The sequence below is a fragment of the Rhinoraja longicauda genome, chromosome 5 (assembly GCF_053455715.1).
Source record: "Rhinoraja longicauda isolate Sanriku21f chromosome 5, sRhiLon1.1, whole genome shotgun sequence".
In the NCBI taxonomy this organism is placed as follows: Eukaryota; Metazoa; Chordata; class Chondrichthyes; order Rajiformes; family Arhynchobatidae; genus Rhinoraja; species Rhinoraja longicauda.
In genome coordinates this window covers 52,534,737-52,559,886 of record NC_135957.1, presented here as the reverse complement: position 1 = coordinate 52,559,886, position 25,150 = coordinate 52,534,737, and the positions used below count along the sequence as shown (strand labels likewise).

The following is a 25,150-nucleotide window of genomic DNA, read 5'->3' as shown; positions in this document are numbered from 1 at the left end:
GATAATAATCTGCCTTTCTATTCTTACTTCCAAAGTGAATAACCTCACACTTATCTACATTAAACTGCATCTGCCATGTATCCGCCCACTCACACAACCTGTCCAAGTCACCCTGCAGCCTTATTGCATCTTCCACACAATTCACACTACCCCCCAGCTTAGTATCATCTGCAAATTTGCTAATGGAACTTTTAATCCCTTCATCTAAGTCATTAATGTATATCGTAAATAGCTGGGGTCCCAGCACCGAACCTTGCGGTACCCCACTGGTCACTGCCTGCCATTCCGAAAGGGACCCATTTACCCTTTCATCATTTTACCCAAACCCATTATATTTTCCTCATATTCCCATCAACACATCCAGATTCTATCACTCATCTATACTCTAGGGTCAATTTACAGTGGCCAAATAACCTTTATGTTGAAGAGACTTTGACCTCAAATATTAATTTTGTTTCTCCACTCACAGATTCTGCCAGATATGCTGCATTTCCAATATTTTTGAAATCACAATTTGACCTTATCCAAATATGCGTACTTTCCCCTATTGCCATTTACCAGGTTTATCAAGAACAGAACCCCCAGTTTATTTATTCCACTATCATAAATCACTTCTCACAAAATGCTCTCAAGGACCCACGTTTGCAAATTTATCTGACATGATAGGTCTGGCATTGTAATTATCAATATATCATTGGCACAATAAGCAATGAATTTCCAATCTTGATATAGATATCTGTTTTGTCAGGTGTGTCAAATTATTTGCTTTTATCCTTCTGGTATGAGGTATCTATTACCATAATTGAACCTCATTATTTAAGATTATTGGTTCATTTATAATCTATACAAAATACAATCACATTGCTATTCAAATGCTGGGTTATAAACGTTATTTGACAACAGAGAGACACTCACTGCTAGCCAACAAAAGTATCAAAAATTGACAGAATTTAAAAAAACTACCATCACAAAAAATCTTTAAAGCATATGAAGAGAATGAAGTTTTGTAGATGAAGCCAACTTGCCTTGAATTGCATTATACCTTAAAAATTTTTTTTAAAATGAAATGCCAAAATTTGAGGAGTGTTTTTAAAGTGGCCCTTGAATATTCTCCCCCCAACTTGGTTTGTATTTAAAATTTACAGAAACTCGTTTAAGTCAAGCAATTTATATTTCATAATAGACACTGATCTTAACAGATATGACTGAACACGAGTTCTCTAACGTTACCTCAATGATTGTGCTCACATATTCAAATTCCAGTACTCTTTGCAGATGCAGTTGAGACAGGAAGTAACCCAGCCATTGCTTCCCTTGTCCCAGCCATCCTTTCTCTTTTATCAGATTTCCATCTGCTTAACTCATTTTTTTTCCGATTCAATTCTGCAGGCTCTGATCTTTTACTCCAACCCCATTCAAAGAGTCATTCCCATCCTTTCTAACACCTTCAAACCCTGGACTTCCGACAACCCCCATTAAATTTATGGTGGGACTTCCTCAACTAAGCAGATCATCTTACCATTCCAGATTTTATGAAAATGGTTTTTCCACCTTTTTCCAGATCTAATGAAAAACTCCTCCTTTTCCCCCTCCAGTTTATTATCAATGATTGCTCTATTTCAATTATCTAATTAAGAATTCTTCCATAGGCCTTCATTTTCCCTATCTTTGCCCATCTTCTACACTAATCCAATGCCCTGGATCATCTTGATTTTGGAATTTGCAGTAGCTTTCTCATTTGCCTCTTGTCATTATTCCATCCCAGGTTGCACGCAGGTCACATTGGAATGTCTGTGTGATGTTCTTGTTTAACCAATATGTTGTGGTTTTGTGCAAGTGTTATCAGTACTCCTATCAAACATACTCTGTTTCAGTTCTGAACTACGTGCCTGGATTGAATGATGCCTCTTTTAGACCACTTGTTTGGATGAGGACACTTCACCAACTGACGTGTGTTGAGCCAATGATATCCCAGCTTGAGTTATTTCTGACTGTCCTTGTTCCCAGTTTCTCGAGCCTATTCATCATAGAGTCATAGAGTGATACGGTGTGGAAACAGGCCCTTTGGGCCAACTTGCCCACACCGGCCAACAATGTCCCAGCTACACTAATCCCACTTGCCTGGGCTTGGTCCACATCCCTCCAAACCTGTCCTTATCCATGCACCTGTCTAACTGTTTCTTAAACGATGGGATAGTGCCAACCTCAACTACCTCCTCTGGCAGCTTGTTCCATACACCCACCACCCTTTGTGTGAAAAAGCTACCCCTCGGATTCCTATTAAATCTTTTCCCCTTCACCTTGAACCTATGTCCTCTGGTCCTCGATTCCCCCACTCTGGGCAAGAGACTGTGCATCTACCCGATCTATTCCTCTCATGATTTTGTACACCTCTATAAGATCCCCGCCTCATCCTCCTACACTCCATGGAATAGAGACCCAGCCTACTCAACCTCTCCCTTTAGCTCACATCATCTAGTCCTGGCAGCATCCTTGTAAATCTTTTCTGAACCCTTTCAAGCTTGACAATATATTTCCTATAACATGGTGCCCAGAACTGAACACCATTCTACTTGTCCTTTCATTGACTCTTAACACAATGTTGAGAAAAGACCACTTTGTCCTTCAAGATGATTTTAATGTTAATTATTGTTAAACTAGTCTCAACTAAGAGCCTGAACTACTTTGGGCATAGGTGACAATTACGATTGAGGTCAGAAGCAAGGACACATAAAACTAGAGCTGATTCAGCATTAAAACTCATTCACTCTATATTGGCAGCACTTTTATCAAATACTCCACTGTAAAAAAGATGTCAAATGTCAAATAAATAATTTGAATCCAGCGATGTCTAAATTTTAAATACATTTACAGTTTTCAGAAACAATTTTCATTACTTGAAATTTATCATGGTGGCCATGAAATCTTGTTAATCGACATGTTTTAAATCAAACTAACAGTTCAGTAATCTTACTCAGTGATGTAGCAGCCAAAACATTCTTTAACGTTAAATTGTTCAAATTGAGATTTTGATTTTATTGATTTTTGAAGTATTCAGTCAATTTTATAGGTATCCTGAGAAACGATTTGCTTCAGTATATTTACTGCACTTAACAGGAACTGCCAAAAATGAGTGAAATGACCTGAATGAATAATGAGGAATTTCAAGGACTTGTTCAGTTACACCATGTTTAAGGTAGCATGAACTTATATCAGTTCTGCAACATTTACAGCGGCATAATTGGATTGTTTGATTCATATGTTGCTAAATCAAAAGTAGAAATGTTAAAGTACACAGACTGCTTTTCATAATGTCTAATCCCCCACTTCCAGTCTTTTGGGAGCAATCGCCGTTTGCAATCAAAAGTGAGAAGGCAGACAACTGTTCCAAGATCAACAAAGGCCTTGAGTCACCTACTGCGAAACAACCACGCTCCAATTTATTCTTGCTGAGATGTGGAGAACCACTTTACAAACGATTTTCAAAGTTTCATTGCTAAAAATAATGTTCTTTTCTACCTACTCAGTGATTTTTCCATCTCTATTTCCTTCACTGCAAAAATGTACAGAATGTCTCGACAAAATACAAGCATCATGTAAAAATGGGATTGATTTTTTACAGCATAGAAGAGACATACGGTGTGGGAACTTTGATGCTATGCTAACTTAAAATAGCATTTATGCATCTAAATCAATGTTCAAGTTAGGCAGGGCCCAGGAGTATTTAAATAGCGTGTTAAAATATTTTTATATGAGTGCAATGTTTGCTGCAGAAATCTTGTATGAGCTGCTCCCTTCAAACTATCAAGCAACATATCACACCAACACATGTACCCTAATGAAATATTATTGAAAGGATTGATCCATTATTAAGGTTCCTTTGATTTATTTTGTTGTTTAACACTGCTGGCTAATTTCAGGAGGTCTGTGGCATTTTCAGAATAGAAGAATTTGTGGTTTCTGAGAATTAGGTTCTTTTGGTACATTACTTGCTTTTCATTCTTCCATCCTATTTTATGAGCATCGTAAGAGCCTTTCGGGCTTGAAGTTTAGGGGGAGCAGCAAGGAAGTTGAGAGAAAGAATAAGCTGCTAACAGAAAAAAGAGCAAACAGCTCTGGAAGCAAGATTAATCGCAGTCCTTCTATGATTGAACTTCATTGAGAAGTAATGGATGGGAGGTTCTCATTTTGTCAAGAAGCTACATCACCTACTGCGGTCAGAACTCGAGTCTCACATAAAGCTATCCACAGCTTTGCCAACATGGTACCAGAGCAAGGCAACTTTGCATGGTGGTGTCAGGAGAGGATTTACAGTAGAGTCTCTCAACCATAACTCTAAACTCCGGCCGTGACTGTTAAGGTCACCGTGATCCTGACCAATAAATGCAATGAACTCTTTCCAGAATGTAGCAGGTGGGATCAGTGTTATCTTAGCATTCTATCAGAGAAATCAGCAAGATTCTCATTGGCAGAAGGAACACCCAAGAATCTTTCCACTTGAAGAGTGGAAGACATCCGTCCTGGGTGTCTGGCTTCCAATGGGCACAAACTTCCCACATTCCCTCATGTGCCTCACACAGCCATGCTTGTGTTTTCTTGACAGAAAGGGATTCTAGCCTCCACCACTTGATTATGCTCTGAACCTGAGCATCATGCAAGTCTGTTCCCAGGTACATGGCAATTGTCACAATTCATTTATTGTGCACCTAGTCTGTACATTTTTCCATTAAAGACTTTTTGGAAAGTCAGGGTGGACAATCTGAAACTAATATTACCTGGTGGTTTCAGCTGCAGATAATTGCCGCTTGGCGTGAATCATGGCAATGTAAACCAGCTGGGCCTGCGGCCTTTCACAAGAACACGGTCAGACTCAGACCAAACAGGTTTTGCTCCACACAAACCACTAACTAAGACCAAACAAAAGGAAAGGTACAAAAAACTGGAGTAACGCAGCAGGTCAGGCAACATTCCTGGAGAACATGGATAGATGATGTTTCAGGTCGGGACACTTCTTCAGACTGATTACAGGGGTGAGGGAAGGAAAGCCAGAAGAGTGGAGAGGCAGGTCAAAGGTGAATGCAGGCGAGGGGGAGTGGGGGTGGAGGGATGATAGGCAGATGGTTGGACAAAGGCCAGAGAAGAATACAAGCAAGATGTGAGACAAAAGGATTAGTTACGAAACGTGAGGCTATAGAATTGATGAGGTGTGGGATAGATGCCAAGTCATCCTGAGCTCAATGGAGGGGGGAGGGAACGAAAGGGTAGTGGGGTTATGGGGGAGAAAGGTAAGGGGGGGGGGGGGGTTGTAGAGGTTATCTAAAGTAGGAGAATTCAATGTTCTGAGAACACACTTTGGTTTGAGATTGTGACTCCACCATGTTCTGAGTGGCTGACAGGTCCTCTTTATGCACCTAACATTTCCTAGCAACTGCCTCCTTAAGTTTGTATGGATGTCTTCAGCAAAAGTTTACAATCTCACCTTCTGATCAACAGCTACTTGTGCTATCTTATTCCCTTACTAAAGGATGTGAAGTCCTTTCTCTAGCTTTGAATATTTGAGCTCCTGTATTACAAAGGTTAGATTTAATGGAGCACATTTTTGAAAAGATTAAAGATACAAGTGACTTGAGTAAAAGACAAACAGCTGGCTGGGATTGAGCTGGACAGGCAGCATGTGTAGAGGGATATGGACAATCAACATTTTCGTCCCAATTTGAAATGTCATCCGACCATTTTGCTCCGCAGATACTACCTGGCCTGCTGAGTTCCTCCGGCAATTGTTTTTTTTCCCAACAAAAAAGACTGGATGGTTCTACCTGAAACAGCATTATCACATCACATGTTTACATGTGAAATAAGACACTGGAACAGTGGTTGGTCTTTACTGTGAAGAGGGAGCAGAGGAGGAGGTTGCTGCTGAAACAGGCAAGATAAGAAAGCAAAAATAGGATATGGTGAGAAAACATCATCCTACATTGCTGGGAGTTAAGCTGTTCCTAAATACCTCCGAATATGATTTCCTCCCATCTGTGTCAAAGATGCTGCCTCCCAGTAGGTTGGGGGAAGTTGAAGTTGAGTTTATTGTCATGTGTACTGTCGTATGTTGAAAGGCTGGAGCGATTGGGCTTGTATACACTGGAATTTAGAAGGATGAGGGGGGATCTTATTGAAACATATAAGATAATTAGGGGATTGGACACATTAGAGGCAGGAAACATGTTCCCAATGTTGGGGGAGTCCAGAACAAGGGGCCACAGTTTAAGAATAAGGGGTAGCCCATTTAGAACGGAGATGAGGAAGAACTTTTTCAGTCAGAGAGTGGTGAAGGTGTGGAATTCTCTGCCTCAGAAGGCAGTGGAGGCCAGTTCGTTGGATGCTTTCAAGAGAGAGCTGGATAGAGCTCTTAAGGATAGCGGAGTGAGGGGGTATGGGGAGAAGGCAGGAACGGGGTACTGATTGAGAGTGATCAGCCATGATTGCATTGAATGGCGGTGCTGGCTCGAAGGGCTGAATGGCCTACTCCTGCACCTATTGTCTATTGTCTATTGTCTATTGTACCGTGAAAAGCTTTTGTTGCGTGCCAGCCAGTCAGCGGAAAGATAATACAGTAACTTATTAACTTATTATATGCTGTAACTGTAATTCTTTTTTGTGCACAATCCGCAGGCATTGCCACTTTCATTTCACTGCACATCGTGTATGTGTATGTGACAAATAAATTTGACTTGACTTGACTTGATTACAATCAAGCCATCCAGAGTATACAGATACAATGCCCTCCATAATGTTTGGGACAAAGACCCATCATTTATTTATTTGACTCTGTACTCCACAATTTGAGATATGTAATAGAAAAAAATCACATGTGGTTAAAGTGCACATTGTCAGATTTTATTAAAGGGTATTTTTATACATTTTGGTTTCACCATGTAGAAATTACAGCTGTGTTTATACATAGCCCCCCCCCCCCCCCATTTCAGGGCACCGTAATATTTGGGACACATGACTTCACGGTGTTTGTAACTGCTCAGGTGTGTTTAAATGCCTCCTTAATGTAGGTATAAGAGAGCTCTCAGCACTCAGTCATTCCTCCAGACTTTCCCATCACCGTTGGAAACTTTCAGTTTCCAAGTTGTGCCAATGAAAGTCAAAGAAGCCATGATGAGTTAGAGAAAAAATAAAACTGTTAGAGACATCAGCCAAACCCTAGGCGTACCAAAATCAACTGTTTGGAACATCATTAAGAAGAAGGAGAGTACTGATGAGCTTACTAATCGCAAAGGGACTGGCAGGCCAAGGAAGACCTCCACAGCTGATGACAGAAGAATTCTCTGTATAATAAAGAAAAATCCCCAAACACCTGTCCGACAGATCAGAAACACTCTTTAGGAGTCAGGTGTGGATTTCTCAATGACCACTGTCTGCAGAAGACTTCATGAACAGAAATACAGAGGCTACACTGCAAGATGCAAAACATTGATTAGCCGCAAAAATTTAATGGCCAGGTTAGTTTGCCAAGAAGTACAGTTCTGGAAAAAAGGTCTTGTGGACAGATGAGATGAAGTTTAACTTGTATCAGAGTGATGGCAAGAGTAAAGTATGAAGGAACAGCCCAAGATCCAAAGCATACCACCTCATCTGTGAGGTGGTGGGGGTGTTACGGCCTGGGCACGCATGGCTGCTGAAGGCACTGGCCCACTTACCTTCATTGATGATATAACTGCTGATGGTAGTAGCGTAATGAATTCTGAAATGTATGTACACATCCTATCTGCTCAAGTTCAGACAAATGCCTCAAAACTGATTGACTGGCAGTTCATTCTACAGCAAGACAATGATCCAAACATACTGCTAAAGCAATAAAGGAGTTTTTCAAAGCTCAAAAATGGTCAATTCTTGAGTGGCCAAGTCAATCACCTGATCTGAAACCAATTGAGCATGCCTTTTATATGCTGAAGAGAAAACTGAAGGGGACTAGCCCCCAAAACAAGCATAAGCTAAAGACGGCTTGGCAGAGCATCAACAGAGAAGACACCCAGCAACTGGTGATGTCTATGAATCGCATGCAATGACTTCAAGCAGTCATTGCATGCAAAGAATATGCAAAAAAATACTACTTTCATTTACATGACATTGCTGTGTCCCAAACATTATGGTGCCCTGAAATGGGGGAACTCTGTATGAACACTGCTGTAATTTCTACATGGTGAAACCAAAATGTATAAAAATGGCATTTATTAAAATCTGACAATGTGCACTTTAACCACATGTGATTTTTTTTCTATTACAAAATCTCAAATTGTGGAGTACAGAGGCAAATAAATAAATGATGGGTCTTTGTCTCAAACATTATGGAGGGCACTGTACATGATGAGGAGCAGAGATATGATTTTCCTTTTTCTCTCTGCCATCTTCTGCCCACTGCATCCAAAACTGCATCTGAAAACTGGGTGGCATGAGACAGAGAGCTGGCTGACCATCAAATGTTCCCTGTAAATTTCAATCAGAATTCACGTTAACAAGTTATAGAAGTAGAAATAAGCCATTCGGCCCATCGAGTCTTCTCTATTTTGAAAATGCTGTTAAAGAATGTCTTGGAAGATGGTTTTCTTAGTAGGTAGAACAGTACAGCACAAGAAGAGGACCTTTGCCCCACAATGTCTGTGCCAAACACGATGTCAAGAGCATCTCTATCTACCTGCACATAATCTATTCCCCTCCATTCCCTGTATATCCATATGTTCACGTTCACAAGTTCAAGGAGCAGAATTAGGCCATTCAGCCCGTCGAGTCTACTCCACCATTCAATCATGGCTTATCTCTGCTACCTAATCCCATTTTCCTGCCTTCTCCACATAACGCTTGACATGCGTTCTAATCAAGAATTTGTCTATCTCTGCCTTAAAAATATCCACTCCACAGCCCTCTGCGGCAATGAGTTCCACAGATTAACTACCCTCTGACTAAAGAAGTTCCTCCTCACCTCCTTTCTAAAAGATCGCCCTTTAATTCTGAGGGTCTGACCCCTGGTCCTAGACGCTGCCACTAGTGGAAACATCCTTTCCACATCCACTCTGTCTATGCACCTCTGTTTAGGAAGTTAATAATAATAATAATAATATTCATTTATTGTCATTGCAACGAGTACAACGAAATTAAAAAATAGCCAATCCTGACGGTGCGTACAAACATATATGCAATAAATGCAAAAACAAATAAATACATAAATACAATTAAATACAATTATGTTAAGTACAAAGATTTTTTAGTGTTGCCTAGTGCAAAGGTAGTGTTCAGTTCTCGTATGGCCCTGGGGTAAAAACTGTTCTTAAGTCTGTTTGTTCGGGATTTTATCGACCTGAAACGTCGACCAGAGGGCAGATGAACAAACAGACGGTGGCCGGGGTGGGATGGATCTTTTATTATTTTGCCTGCTCTACTGAGGCAGCGTAGGCTGAACAGGTGCTCCAGGGAGGGCAGTGAGCAGCCGATGATTTTCTGGGCCGTCGTGATGACCCTCTGAAGGGCCTTCCTGTCCTTTTCTGAGCAGCTGGCATACCATGTGGTTATACAGTATGCCAGCACACTCTCGATGGAGCAGCGATAGAAGGACAACATGAGCTTCTCCTGCAGGTTGGTTTTCCTGAGGATCCTCAGGAAGTGGAGTCTCTGCTGTGCCTTCTTTACTGTGGTGATGGTGTTGGTAGACCAGCTGAGATCCTCTGTGATGTGCGTACCCAGGAACCTGAAAGCTGGTACCCTTTCCACACAGACCCCATTGATGTAGAGTGGGTCGTAATCTCCACTGGTTTTCCTAAAGTCAATTATAAGTTCCTTTGTTTTGGAGGAGTTCAGGACCAGATTGTTCACTGAACACCATGCTGCCAGCCTTTGGATTTCATCCCTATAGGCTGTCTCATCTCCTTCTGAGATGAGTCCAACCACAGTCGTGTCATCCGCGAACTTGATGATGGTGTTGGTGGGATGGGTGGGGGCGCAGTCGTGAGTGTAGAGGGAGTAAAGGATGGGGCTCAACACACAGCCCTGTGGTGAGCCGGTGCTCAGTGTAATGGTGGAGGAGAGGTGAGGGCCTATTTTGACTGTCTGGGGGCGGTTGGTCAGAAAGTCCTTGATCCATTTGCAGATGGTTTGGGAAAATCCAAGGTCGGAAAGTTTGGTGACCAGTCTGCTCGGGATGACCGTGTTAAAGGCAGAGCTGAAGTCGAGGAAGAGCATCCTCACATAGCTCCCCTGGTGTTCAAGGTGGGTCAGTGCAGTGTGAAGAGCAGTGTCGATGGCATCCCCTGTAGACCTATTTGCTCTGTAGGCAAACTGGTGTGGGTCGAAGGTGGGTGGGAGGCTGGCTTTGATGTGCTGCAGGACCAGTCTCTCGAAGCACTTTGTGATGACCGGTGTGAGTGCTACCGGACGGTAGTCGTTAAGACTGCTGATGACAGACTTTTTCGGCAGTGGGATGATTACGGCGGACTTCAGGCAGGGAGGGATGGTGGATTTTAAAAGGGACAGGTTGAAGATTTTTGTGAAGACCTCAGATAATTGGTCTGCACATTCCCTCAGCACTCTGCCCGTCACACCATCGGGGCCTGCAGCTTTCCTGGGATTCACTGCTCTGAGCACGCGCTTAACATCATACTCCTGCACAGTGAAGGTGTTGCTGTCAGGTGCTGGAGAGGGTGTAATGTCTGCCACTGTAGCTTTCACCTCGAAACGAGCAAAGAAACAGTTAAGTTCCTCAGCCAGCGAGGCGTCGCCGTCGGCAGTCGTGCGGTTGCTGGTCTTGTAGTTGGTGATGTGCTGGATGCCTTGCCATACCCGCCGTGGGTCATTGTTGGAGAAGTGGTCTTCAATCTTCCTCTTGTAGGACGCTTTGGCATCCTTGATGCCTCTCTTCAGGTTGGTTCTAGCAGCACTGTATAGAGCTCTATCACTAGACCTGAAGGCGGTGTTACGGTCCTTGAGGAGAGACCTGACATCCTTTGTCATCCAGGGTTTTTGATTTGGGTACAACCGGATGCGTTTGTCGACGGTGACATTGTCAACACAGTTTTGGATGTAGCAAAGTACAGTTGATGTGTACTCCTCCAAGTCCTGATCCTCAAAAATATCCCAGTTGGTCCTTTCGAAGCAATCCTGCAGCTGCGAGGAAGCTCCTTCAGGCCATGTCTTAACAGTCTTTATGGTGACTGGAGCTTTCCTCCTGAGTGGGGTGTATGCTGGGGTTAGGAATATGGACAGGTGATCTGACTGCCCCAGGTGTGGTAGTGGTGCTGACCTGAACCCCTTCTTAATATTTGAGTAAACCTTGTTCTGGCTGTTGTTACATATTCCTAGAGACACCTGAGCTCTGCCCTCATACACTTCAGCAACAAACTGAGCTGACAGCATGGCTAGTACAATGGTTGGGAGGGAAGGAACAGATCTTTAGTTGGCTGCTGAGCTTTTGGGGTTTGCTCTGCTCATGGTTACCTCTAAAGCTGTCAATGCCTCACCCTCAAAAGCTATGGTTTAAAAGATTGATCTTCGCTAATATCCAAAAGCAGTCATGCACTATTCAAATAATACGATCATTAAAATATTTATAATTAAAACTTGATACAATTAGAATAACAAAATGCTTTCACACAATTAATTGAACTCAATTACACCGAATAAAATGGAAATTAAGTTCTAATTACTGCTTTCTCTCCACAGCCTTTTCTCTTGTTGATTTAAATGAGCCCACTGCTGGCTCCATGGTCAGGTTTCCCAGCCAAAGAGTTAGAAAATGGTTGCATTTGAGTCCATGAAGAATCCATCAATGCCACTTTGATGACTAAGATCAGCAGGAGGAAAAGACTGGAGTTTATTTTCCAACCTGTGATCCTGAGCTTCTGTACGGTTACATGGGGAAGAAAAATTAGTAGATCTGCTGGTGTTAAGCAGGAGTACTGGGTCATTTTGACTAGAGGACATCAATTTCACCTGTCCATTATAGTGAAAATAATAATTTAAATCTCAAAGCATAGGCCTGCATACTCTTTATGTTGCATTCAGTGTCACGGATTAGGAATTAATCTACTTGCATTTCTTAGTACACAAAATAAAGCACATCAGATGTCAAGCTCAGTGGAAGCTGCAGTGCCTTTAATGGAAGATCAATATCTGGCTCATTACTGTGTTCTGGCACATTAGTGGATTAAGCCATCCATCCTTTCAACATTGCATTTATAGAGTAGACTCAACATTATAAAACATTCCACATGGGATGAGAAGGCACCGACCGGTATATTTTGGTGAAAATAGATCATGAGAAGCCATTGCAAGCAGAGATGAGATTTAGTGGGAGAGTTGAAAGACTAAGTCGAATTATTGAAGGTTTTACCACTGACGATGCAGCAAAACGGGAGGGATTTGTAGCATCCATACTGGAATATAATTAAGTATGGGTTTATAAATATAACTGGATGAGGATTAATCTTGGGCAAGGTTAAAATTCTTGGGCAAGGTAAACTCAGAGAAAAATGTGCAAATAATGATAACAATGTTAATTCGGTATGTAAAGAGAAACGAATTAGAAGAGGATTAGGGTGGTGTAAATTTGGGACGGTGCGGTCAATAGATTAGTTGATGGAGTTTTCAATACATTGGATTTGTACATGGATAGAGTGCATCAAGAAGGGGACTCAAGACATCTGGAAGCAAGAAAACTTAAGATGCTGCAGAGGAGGCAAGTTAAGGGTGAAGATAGTTTGAGCAATTAGTTGGAATGAGTTTTGAACCCAGCTTAGTGGAGCCAGCTGGAGGGTCATAAAGGAGACCAAGATTGCAATCATCTGTTTCAAACCAAGAGAGATTTTAGTTACAATCTAGTCTTCTTGAAGTCAGTTCAGAGGAAGACCTTACCCATTATCAGGATTCAAAAAAATATTAATTTAATAAAGTGGAGATAAGCAGAGCATTGAAAAACAACAGCGGAGAAATTGAGCCGTATATTGTGTGTAGAAGCAAACTCTGGTTCATGGATTACGTTAATTAGGTAAAAAGGAGGTGGTAACAGATGGAATGTTATCATTTTCTCAACAATAAAGTTGTTGCTTTATTGCTGTTTCTTGATTGACAATTGAAGCAATGCTTCCGGCACTTTGTATTTTACTCAAGATTCCAGCATCTGAAGTTTCGTACGTATCCTACGCCTATCAGATTGAAGAAAGGTTCTGACCGTGAACATCCCCTGTCTATTCCCTTCCCAGATGCTGTTGAACCCGCTGAGTTCCTCCAGCACTTGGTGTTTTGGTCATGCTTGCTGCAACTCATTTGAAGGTAATTAAATTTGCATTTCAAAGCAAAGAGCAGTGAAGAGGTCAATTTAATCCTTCAGCTGAAGTCTATGGTAAATCTGTGTTCAATCGAGTTAATGGGGGCGGTGGATACATTGAAGCGGGACACGAGTGTCAAGCAAAGCCAATGAAGTGGGACACGTGTCAAGCAAAGTTTTCTTTATTATTCAAGCAACAAACAGCTCCCCAAACCTCCAACCAGCTCAACTCCTCCTGGAACTCCATTACCAACTGCTACTCCTCCCCATTCCAAGGTCCGTGACCCCACCCTCCGAGCCGAGGGTTCGCACCACACGTGGCTCACCACCAGGGACCGCCATAACATACATTTTATGAAGAGTGACAAACACCCATCATATCATCAGGGAGGCAGGTTTGACTACCTATTACTTGCAAAGCAAGACCTCAAGTTTGTTTATTGCAATGCTTGTTAAAGTAGTTCTCTTTCATTGAATATTTTGAAATTGATCTGACCCACAAACATGGTCTGATTATAATCAAAAAGTGGCTGAAAGTATGTGACTTTTTTTCTTGCTGCATCAGGTAATGTACCATCTGCTTTAGTAATTTGGGTTGCTTCGTCATTTAGAACCATAGAGCAATGGACAGTCTATTTTAGAGGACTGGACAGATTTCTATCCATCTGTCCCCATGGTACAGTATGTCACTTATATTTTAGATCTAGAGAGCTCCAGGCCAATTTGAATCCAATTCCAAGGTCATGAGTTGGATATGTGTCTCACTGCATTCTGTCTACAGTTTGATGGCAACTCTACATTATTGCTGTAAGCAGCAATTATCTAGTGCCATGTGACAGTGAATTTTATGAAGCAACTTCTGAACCAAACATCCATCTTAAACTATTCACACAAAAGTATTATTAGTGGAAATCAGAAAATGTTGCTGTCGATGAGTATGTGCAAGTAGAATTACAGTAAAATGATGCAGAAATACTGGATTTTGTTGCATCATCAATAGACAATAGACAATAGGTGCAGGAGGAGGCCATTCGGCCCTTCGAGCCAGCACCGCCATTCAATGTGATCATGGCTGAGCATTCTCAATCAGTACCCCGTTCCTGCCTTCTCCCCATACCCCCTGACTCCGCTATCCTTAAGAGCTCTATCTAGCTCTCTCTTGAATGCTCTATCTAGCTCTCTCTTGAATTCAGTGGGCTTTTGCACAATAATTATTTAACCAGCTTCTAATGTAAAGATTGAAATTAGCAATTGTATGATAGCCCTATAGCGATCAAAATCAGCTTTCAATGAATTGTTTCATGATTTTGTGAACATTTCTGTGAATAAATTATTTTCCTTGCCATTCTCACAAATTTCCCCTCATATTTCCTGATATTGCAGCTTTTGATTTAGCTCCACTCGCCCAGTGAGATTGTAACGGCAGGTAGCTTTGGGGTTAATGAACGTTATTTGATGTTCAGTTTTATTCCCCGTTTTGGTCAGTGGATGTTGAATCAGGCGGGTGTGTCGGATTAAAATCAGAGCTTGAGTAGGTGGCTGTCAGTGTTAAGCCATCATTTCCCCAGCCTTCAAAAATTCCATCAGCCCCTTCTCCAGAACTATTCTACCATGACCCCTTGCTCCCTTCAGCTACATATTGATGTTTAACTTTTCCTTTCCCTTCAGTGTATGTTATCCTATTTTTATCAGGAACATGGTCAAATTTCTCTCTGTCCCGGTTTTGTGACTACAGATTGTAATGCTTACACCTTAACCCTCTGCCCTCTCTCCAAGGTATTTCAGCATGATAAATTATGAGTTGCATAAACACCTGGGATTGAAGTAGAAATTGAAATAACAATTTTCCCAAAATGTCTTTACATTTTGAAATATTTGCGTTATATTTAAATATAAATGTTTGCTTGACCGATTGAAAGACAAAGCCTGGAAACAGTCCCTTTGGCCCGCCGAATCCACACTGACCATCGATCACTCGTTCACATTAGTTCTATTTTATCCCTCTTTCACTTCCACTCTCTGCACGCCGGGGGAAATTTACAGAGGCCGATTAACCTACAAACCATGTCTTTGGGACCCGAGTACCCGGAGGAAACCTGAGCGCTCAGAGGAAACCTACGAGATCACAGGAGAATGTACAAACACCACACAGACAGGTCAGGATCAAACTAGTCTCAGGTGATATGAGATAGCAGCTCCGTCAGCCATGCCACCAATGCTACACAAAAAAAGACACAATGTGCTTGAGTAACTCAACGGGTCAGACAGATTCCCCAGAGAACATGGATAAGTGCCATTTTGTGTCAAATCCCATCTCCTCAAGTTAGGAGGAGGGGGAGTTCAACGAGATCTGGGTGTCCTAGTGCATCAGTCAATGAAAGGAAGCATGCAGGTACAGCAGGCAGTGAAGAAAGCCAATGGAATGTTGGCCTTCGTAACAAGAGGAGTTGAGTATAGGAGCAAAGAGGTCCTTCTACAGTTGTACCGGGCCCTGGTGAGACCGCACTTGGAGTACTGTGTGCAGTTTTGGTCTCCAAATTTGAGGAAGGATATTCTTGCTATGGAGGGCGTGCAGCGTAGGTTCACTAGGTTAATTCCCGGAATGGCGGGACTGTCGTATGTTGAAAGGCTGGAGCGATTGGGCTTGTATACACTGGAATTTAGAAGGATGAGGGGGGATCTTATTGAAACATATAAGATAATTAGGGGATTGGACACATTAGAGGCAGGAAACATGTTCCCAATGTTGGGGGAGTCCAGAACAAGGGGCCACAGTTTAAGAATAAGGGGTAGGCCATTTAGAACGGAGATGAGGAAGAACTTTTTCAGTCAGAGAGTGGTGAAGGTGTGGAATTCTCTGCCTCAGAAGGCAGTGGAGGCCAGTTCGTTGGATGCTTTCAAGAGAGAGCTGGATAGAGCTCTTAAGGATAGCGGAGTGAGGGGGTATGGGGAGAAGGCAGGAACAGGGTACTGATTGAGAGTGATCAGCCATGATCGCATTGAATGGCGGTGCTGGCTCGAAGGGCTGAATGGCCTACTCCTGCACCTATTGTCTATTGTCTATTGTCTATTGTCCAGACATAAAGATAGCCTTTTGCGGACAGTTAATTTGCAAAATGATAATATTGGCATTGTGCACTAAGATCTCACTTTGTCAAGCATTAGTTCATAAAAAGTCTAATTTCTGATCATTTAAAATTATTTATTTTATTTGTTGGAACGGTGGCTGCAGCACAGAATGCATAGAAATATTAAATGAAAGACAGAAACTTCTGATATTGCTACATTAAACTATATAGTTTAACTATATAGTTTAATGCAGAAATCGCAGAGGTTTCTGGCTACATATGTCTACGTTAGTATAATAATGTATTATTATTAATTAATTTATTAATAATAATTAATGAAAGGTTAATAATAGTATAATATAAGATATATTTATTTTGAGATTCCTCAACTTCAACTTTGTGGATAACTGAGTGTTTTGCTGTCATTGTTGCACAAAACCCAGACCTCCACAACATGGAGAAAATAATTTTAATCTTTTTTAAATTATAATGCGGCTTCAATTTGGCAACATTCAAGTCAATGAACAAGCAGCCCAGTATCAAGAACTGTTCAGAAAGCAGAGTACAAAGTGGAGTATTCAGATTGCATTAACAGCTGCATGAAAAAAAACTGATCAACAAATTACTCCTCATTAAGATGACAAGTAAATGCCATTCAAAATTAATGTTACAGAGAACGTGAAAGTGAATTGCAGAGACATGCCAAACAAAATGTAATAGGTTTTATAGGATTTCCAGTGGGGGCACTTGTTTTAGATTAGGTCATTTTGTTTCAATTCATCACCATTTTTCTCGTTCCACTTTTAAAGTCCTTTCAAATTCCCCATAAATTACATGAAACCTTAAGCATGATTACTAGTTCATTATTTTGGAGAACTAGAATTAGCTAATCATTCGTATAGAAAAGCTTTGAATTTTTTTTTCCAGTAAAACCACGATGGAATAGAAATAAAATTCTAGTGATAGAATATTGTAACATAGAGCAGGCATATGGAACATTCGGGACTGGAATTTGAAAAATCCCTGAAGACATTCGTCTCATTAACTTCAAGGAGTTTGCTAACGGAGCAAAAAAATCTCTTGATACCAATGTCAAATGAATATTGCTCTAAACTAAAGATCTATATTAATAGTGACCATGCTTCTAATTTGCTGCTGAGAAACTTTACCTGATTGGAGCACCTTTAGCCTGTGCTGGTCTCAGCATGACAGTTATCGTGGTTGCTGTTTCATTAAGAATAGCATCCTCATAATCAGGTAGAGTTGGAGCTGTGGAGTTGAATTAAATAAAAAACAGTTAATTCAACCTTATTCAAGAGAACAAATCCTAAGAATCGTCTAACAGAGGCTGAATAATATGGTCGTTTACATAATAAAAAGTGATAACATTTAACTTCTGATATACAGTAAGGCAATAAAATACCTTTGAAGGCAACATTGTAGGCAAGCTAACATTTTGTTCAGGGAAAGGATGAAAATAATCTGTACTTTCTATTATCACAAAACAGCTGCTTGGAAAAATAACTAAAAACTACTTCCTCTTGGGAATTTTAGCCTTGGTTTGGTGCTTCCCATAAAACTAATGCCAAGACCTGGTCATATTTTGGAACCAGGGCACATCACAGGACATTGATTCCTAAAAATAAGTTGCTAAATTTTAACTGGAGCATGCTTTTTATAAATTAGGGAAATTGGGTTTGAAATGAATATAGTGAAATAAACATACAGATCATAGTTAAAGCTTATTTTTTAAAAAGTGACCATATTTTCCCTTTCACCTTTCACTGCACACTTTCTGCTACCGTTTAGAAGTGTAGAAATGAAGTCAACTTAATACACTCGAGTTATTTTAATATAGATTTTTATAAATTATGTTCTTATGAACTGCACAAATGCAAGATATTACTTTAAAAATATATATAATTAAACAAAGGAAAATATGTAAATTAATGAACATCCTTTGTAGCCTGAGGCTCTTTTAAAAATGTGTCCCCCACGGCAACAATTAAAAATCAGATCATCAATATTTTGTCTTTGTACTGCTGAAAATCGTCAGGTATTCACTGACAGTCACCAATGCTTCTTTTTCAGAAACTAAAGTCCTTTAAAAAAAAATTACAATTAAACAGTTGTGACTTTAGTTCATTTGATCAATGAACATGTATCCCACAGGATACAATGCCTTTCTTTGAAAGCACAGAGGCGATTTTTGACTTGAAGCAAAAATTAGGGGCTTAGTGATCTTATTTGGACTTCAGTGCTCTTACTGAAAAATCAAATTTCCTTACACTCATTAACGTTATCATATTATATTTGAGTTTGTGTATGTTTGTTGAACAGTTTTACATTAAAATATCTTTTAAAATTTAATACACATTTTGATAATGCAAATCAAAACTATACAATTAGCAAGATTGGTTATTATGAGGGGATTCTGAACTTTCTTTAAAGCCTTTGATAAGATTAACAGTTTATATAGGATACAAATTAGAATCCAAAATTCTAATTTGTATCCTATATAAACAAGTGTTTAGTTTAGCTTAAACTAAACAGTTGTTTATATAGGATACAAATTAGAATCAGAAATGACAAATGTATTTCCAAAAAGACAAACTGATTAGGTTAGTCAGTTCGTTAAATTTTGAAAAACAATTGCATAAAAGAGGAAAATACAAATTAAATAATGATAGTGCATGTGTCATGTCACATTGAGTTGAGTTTATTGTCATGTGGACATGTACGGTGAGGTACAGGTACTATGAAAATCTTGTTTGCAGCAGCTTCACTGGCACATAGACATAACACATGGGTTCACAAAATTTAATATGCCAAATCAAATTGCAGTAAAACTGCTATTTCTATTTTATTTTTTACAAACCTTTTTCACTTACCAGATATATTAGTTGTTATGTTGACAACTGTAGCCAGACCAAACCCCTTCACAGTGCTAGCCTTAATGAAGAACTGGTAGGTGGTCCCAGGATGCAGGTGGGTGAAAACATGGTGTGTGCTGTTCCAGAGTTTAGTCACTGTTTGGACAGAACCAGCCACTTGAACAGCAGGGTCAAACGATCTGATGCTGCTGTAAGTGACCTGCCAAAACATGAACAAAATTCTTAAATAGAAGATGGAACAAGTGATTATAGATTTTTGTTTTGTAGATTCATTTAGACTGCAGCCTGAGGTGAAGGTTTTTACATTGATCAGTCCTTGTTAAGTCAGCGTTGCTTATTTGCATTATCTGGAGTTGATTGTAAAGAAGCATTTGATTCTGAAAGAGACAGACAGGGAAATACTGAGGGGTTGTTTCTTCAATACCTCAGTCTCAGAATAATAGATCAGCTTCCAGGTATCAGCGTCAGCTTCTAATCTTGATGAGAAACTGTGGTGGTTCAGACTTTGAATATTAAGAATGAAACTGACTTTTGTCAAAAACGAAAAGGAAGGTATATTGGGAAATGAGCTTGAGTGCAAATAGCAAATGGATTGGCCTTGACAAATGGCCGAAGAGGCTAGAGGGATTGCATGGCCTGCTGCTAATGGTTGCCAGGTTCTTAACATCAATGGATTGATCAAACGCAACTGGTCTCTCACCAAAGTATCATGTAATATTTTTTTTAAACTACAAATAGACAATAGAATGACTGACAGCACATAAATGAATTTTCAGAAAGTGCTACTTTAACAAAATATCAACCATTGCAGAATTGTCAGTAAAAAGAGAGTGGAGGGGGGTGGAGGGTTTAAAGAGGCTTGAACTTAAACATGGCAAAGGGGTGAAAGCAGAGCAATAGTGAACAATTGTTTTACAGAATGTAGAACGTGACAATATTGTCCCCCCTTGTGTCAATATTAGAACCATCGCTCCTTACACTATCCACCAGAATTAGTGTACAAAAGGCATAAAATTAATGTAGTAAACGAAAATTAGAAATATAGTAAATGATGTGAAGCCTCGAGGTGTCTCCGGTGTTTTATGCAGAGACTGGTAAAACAAACAGGCCCATGCAATGTAAAATTTTGTACAGTGAAAAGCTCATGCAGACAATAAATAAAAACAAGGACAAAAGAAAGTAAGAACTGAAAGTCCAGGGATGCACATTGAAGATGGCAGAATGTGTTGGAAAGGTTGTTCAAAGATAAGCAAATTGGATTCTTGGCTTAATTACGATAGAAAGATTAATGCTAAAATTTACTTGCTAAAACTTGTTTAGTTCTGGCTGGAATATTGTCCCCATGTGTAGATATCGCATATTAGAATGGGTCCCTAGAACACTCCCTTAATGTCAGCAAGTCAAAGGAGCTAGTCATTAACTTCAGGAATCAAGGTGGTGCACAAACCCCAATCAGCATCAACAATGTTTACATGGAGATGTCGACAGCTTCTGGTTCCCAGGCGTAAAAACTACCAACAATTTGGCCTCGTCAAACCAAGAAAGCATTCCAACACCTCTACTTCTTTATAAGTTTAAGGAAACTTGACATGTCTCCAACAACTCTGACCAACTTCTATAGAAAACATCCTATTGGGATGCATAAGCGCTTGGCTTGGCGACAGCTCTGCCCAAGACTCAAGAAATTGCAGATTTGGGGATGTCGTCCAGGCTGTCAACACAATCCAGTCTCACTCCTCCTCCTCTGATTCCATCTACACTTTACGCTGCCTCAGGAAAGCAACCAACATATAACAAGAACCATTTTCACCCTGGTCATTCTCTCTTCTCCCCTCTCCTGTCGGGCAGAAGATACAAAAGCTTTGAAGCATGTGCCACCAGATTCAGAGACAGCTTCTTCCTTGTTGTTATTAGATTAATGAATGGGCCCTCCCATAAACTCAGATGTATTCCCAATCTTACACATTGCACTTTTTCCCCTTAACTGTAATGCTATAATGCAATAAAACTATATTCTGCACTGGTATTTTTCTCTTTGTATTACCTGTTGTAATTGTGCGTGGCTTGATTGTACTCATGCAGGGTTTGATTTGATTGAATAGAACACAAAGTAAGCTTTTCAATGTATCTCGGTGCATGTGACAATAATAAATCAATACAAATACTAATAGACCTCTTTGCAGAGAGTGGAGAGGAGATTTATCAGGAGTAAGAACCATCAGTTTTAGCTGAAGGTATTCTCCTCAGTACAAAGGACAAGGAGATAATTATTAGAGGCATTCAAAGCCATGATACAATCAGACAGAACAGTGATGGAAAAAATAGGCACATTAATAAGAGGATTCAAAAGTAGATAGAGCTCTTAAGGATAGCGGAGTCAGGGGGTATGGGGAGAAGGCAGGAACGGGGTACTGATTGAGAATGATCAGCCATGATCACATTGAATGGCGGTGCTGGCTCGAAGGGCCGAATGGCCTCCTCCTGCACCTATTGTCTATTGTCTATTGTCAAAAGCAAAGAGTGTGCATTTCAAGGCATTTGCAAGAGAAGGAGCAGTTGGGTTCTCTTTTCACTCAAAGAGTAGTTAAGATCTGGATTGGGTAAATAATTTAAAAAGAGGTAACAGGGAAACATAGAAACATAGAAAATAGGTGCAGGAGTAGGCCATTCGGCCCTTCGAGCCTGCACCGCCATTCAATATGATCATGGCTGATCATCCAGCTCAGTAGCCTGTACCTGCCTTCTCTCCATACCCCCTGATCCCTTTAGCAAAAAGGGCCACATCTAACTCCCTCTTAAATATAGCCAATGAACTGGCCTCAACTACCTTCTGTGGCAGAGAATTCCACAGACTCACCACTCTCTGTGTGAAGAAATGTTTTCTCATCTCGGTCCTAAAAGACTTCCCCCTTATCCTTAAGCTGTGACCCCTGGTTCTGGACTCCCCCAACATCGGGAACAATCTTCCCGCATCTAGCCTCTCCAACCCGTTAAGAATTTTATATGTTTCTATAAGATCCCCCCTCAGTCAAGTCAAGTCAAGTCAAATTTATTTGTCACATACACATACACGATGTGCAGTGAAATGAAAGTGGCAATGCCTGCGGGTTGTGCACAAAAAGAATTACAGTTACAGCATATAAATAAAGTTAATAAGTTACTATTAGTGTCGACAAAAATTTAGTCTCTGGGGTTATAAAAGTTGACAGTCCTGATGGCCTGCGGGAAGAAGCTCCGTCTCAACCTCTCCGTTTTCACAGCGTGACAGCGGAGGCGTTTGCCTGATCATAGCATCTGGAACAGTCCGTTACTGGGGTGGCAGGGGTCCCTCATGATCTTGCTTGCTCTGGATCTGCACCTCCTGATGTATAGGTCCTGCAGGGGGACGAGTGTAGTTCCCATGGTGCGTTCTGCCGAACGCACTACTCTCTGCAGGGCTATCCTGTCCTGGGCAGAGCTGTTCCCAAACCAGACTGTAATGTTGCCGGACAGGATGCTCTCTACAGCCCCAGAGTAGAAGCAATGAAGGATCCTCAGAGATACTCTGAATTTCCTCAGTTGTCTAAGGTGGTAAAGGCGCTGCTTAGCATTACCCACCAGTGCGGCAATGTGCGTTGCCCACGTCAGATCCTCTGCGATGCGGACTCCCAAGTATTTGAAACTGCTCACCCTATCCACAATAGACCCATTTATCTCCAGTGGCATGTACGTCCTTGGATGTTTAGCCCTTCTGAAGTCCACAATCAGCTCCTTTGTTTTAGTGACATTCAAGAGGAGGCTATTGTCCTGACACCAGAGTGCCAGATCAGCCACCTCCTCCCGGTAGGCCTTCTCATCGTTGTTGGAGATCCGGCCCACCACCACAATGTCATCAGCAAACTTGATGATGGAGTTTGAGCTGAACCTGGCCCCACAGTCATGTGTGTACAGGGAGTACAGTAGGGGGCTAAGGACGCAGCCCTGGGGGGATCCTATGTTCAGGGTGAGGGAGCTAGGTGTGTGTTCCCCCATCCTGACCACTTGGGGCCTGGCAGTGAGAAAGTCCAGGACCCAGGCACACAGAGGGGTGCTAAGCCCCAGTTCCAGCATCTTCTCAACCAGTCTGCTGGGGACTATTGTGTTGAATGCTGAACTAAAGTCAATGAACAGCATCCTCACATAGCCCCCCTGGCTGTCCAGATGAGAGAGAGCGGTGTGTAAAACCTGGGAGACCGCATGATCCTTCTAAATTCCAGCGAGTACAAGCCCAGTCGATCCAGTCTTTCCTCATATGAAAGTCCCGCCATCCCAGGGATCATCCCAGGGATCAAAGGGCAAATGACTGGGATTAATGAGATCATAGGTGGGCACAAAATGATGGAGTAACTCAGTGGGACAAGCAGCTTCACTGGAGAAAAGGAATGGGTGACGTTTTGGGTTGAGACCCTTCTTGAGATCAAATTACTTAAATCCTGGCACAGACATGATGAGCCCTATTTTGCAAGAGGGTTAATCCTTTCAGAACACAACTCGCCTGGGACCTCCACACGTTAGTGGACAAGTTAGAGCTTGGTTGCAGGTGTACCAGGCCGGTTGCCCCAACACTGGACTTGGCAGAATAGAGAGAGGGGCAAGGTGCATCATTTATAGACTCTCACAATTATTCATTTAGTCTAGTTTAGTTTAGAGATCCAGCGTGGAAACAGGCCCTTTGGCCCACCGAGTCCGTGGCAACCTGACATTCCCCACACCCTAACACTATCCTACACACACTAGGGACAATTTTACCAAGCCGATTAACCTACAAACGTGTACGTCTTTGGAATGTGGGAGGAAACCGAAGATCTCAGGGAAAACCCACGCAGTCACAGGGAGAACATACAAACTCCATACAGACAGCCCCCCTAATCAGGATCAAACCCAGGTCTCTAGCGCTGGAAGACAGCAACTGTACTGCTGCGCCACCGTGCTGCACCTTTGGAGTGGCTGATCTTGTAGAAAGTAGGAAAAGTGCAAGGCAGTGTTTGAGTGATTTTATAACCTAACAGTTAACAATAATGCAGATTGCATAGTTAATTATTTTTAAAATTATTTAAATTCATCCAGAGAATTTTTAAATGCCTCTGACAGACATTCAAATTAGAATGTCTTACAAGGACAGAGCTTCGGGATATGCAGTCAGAGGTGAATCACTGCACTGCTCTGCTTCACAGGAGAGGTTTGGCTAAAGTTCAGCTCTTGATGCGCAGATAAGATTAGTTTGGGCAGAAAGAGATGATGGCATGTCCAGGTCGAGTCCAGCAGGATCAGCTTATTTTGTTTTATCAAGGCAATACGGGGAGAAAAGATGAGGTACGAGGGTAAGCTAGCCAATAATATAAAGGAGGATAGTAAAAGCTTTTTGAGGTATGTGAAGAGTAATGAGTTTGGGTTAAAAAGTGGTCAGAGAGTCGGAGGGAAGGAGGAATCACAGAGGGGAGCAGCGAGAGAAGATGTTGCTGAACTCTCGTCGGAGAGAGGAGGAGAACTTCTTCAAAGTAGACATACCTTGAGCAGATTTTGCAGTGGAGCGGACAAAATGTGTCGAAAAGAACTGCAGATACTGGTTTAAATTGAAGGTAGACACAAAATGCTGGAGTAACTGAGCGGGACAAGCATAGAGGGCATAGACCCGAAGTCTAGAGGGCATAGCTTTCAGATGAAAGGGCAAAGTTTAAAGGAGATGTGAGGGCCAAGTATTTTTTTTACAGAGGGTGGTGAGTGTCTGGAACACACTGCCATGGGTGGTGGTGGAGGCAGATATGATGGTGGAGTTTATGAGACTTTTGGATAGGCACATGGATATGCAGGGAATGGAGAGATATGGATCATGTGCAGATAGATCCATATTCGTT

The 25,150-nt window shown here is 41.4% G+C and overlaps 1 protein-coding gene across 8 annotated transcripts in view; it reads right to left on the bottom strand.

Moving 5' to 3' along the window:
- ptprk (protein tyrosine phosphatase receptor type K) overlaps window positions 1-25,150 on the bottom strand; it is a 503,565-nt gene that overhangs the window by 113,028 nt on the left and 365,387 nt on the right. For all 8 annotated transcript variants that reach the window (XM_078399543.1, XM_078399544.1, XM_078399546.1 and 5 more), the window contains 2 exons: window positions 19,275-19,476; window positions 17,553-17,652 (listed from right to left, as the gene is read on the bottom strand). In XM_078399543.1, coding sequence (XP_078255669.1) covers window positions 17,553-17,652; window positions 19,275-19,476 — 302 coding nt within the window. The remainder of the gene's footprint in view (window positions 1-17,552; window positions 17,653-19,274; window positions 19,477-25,150) is intronic.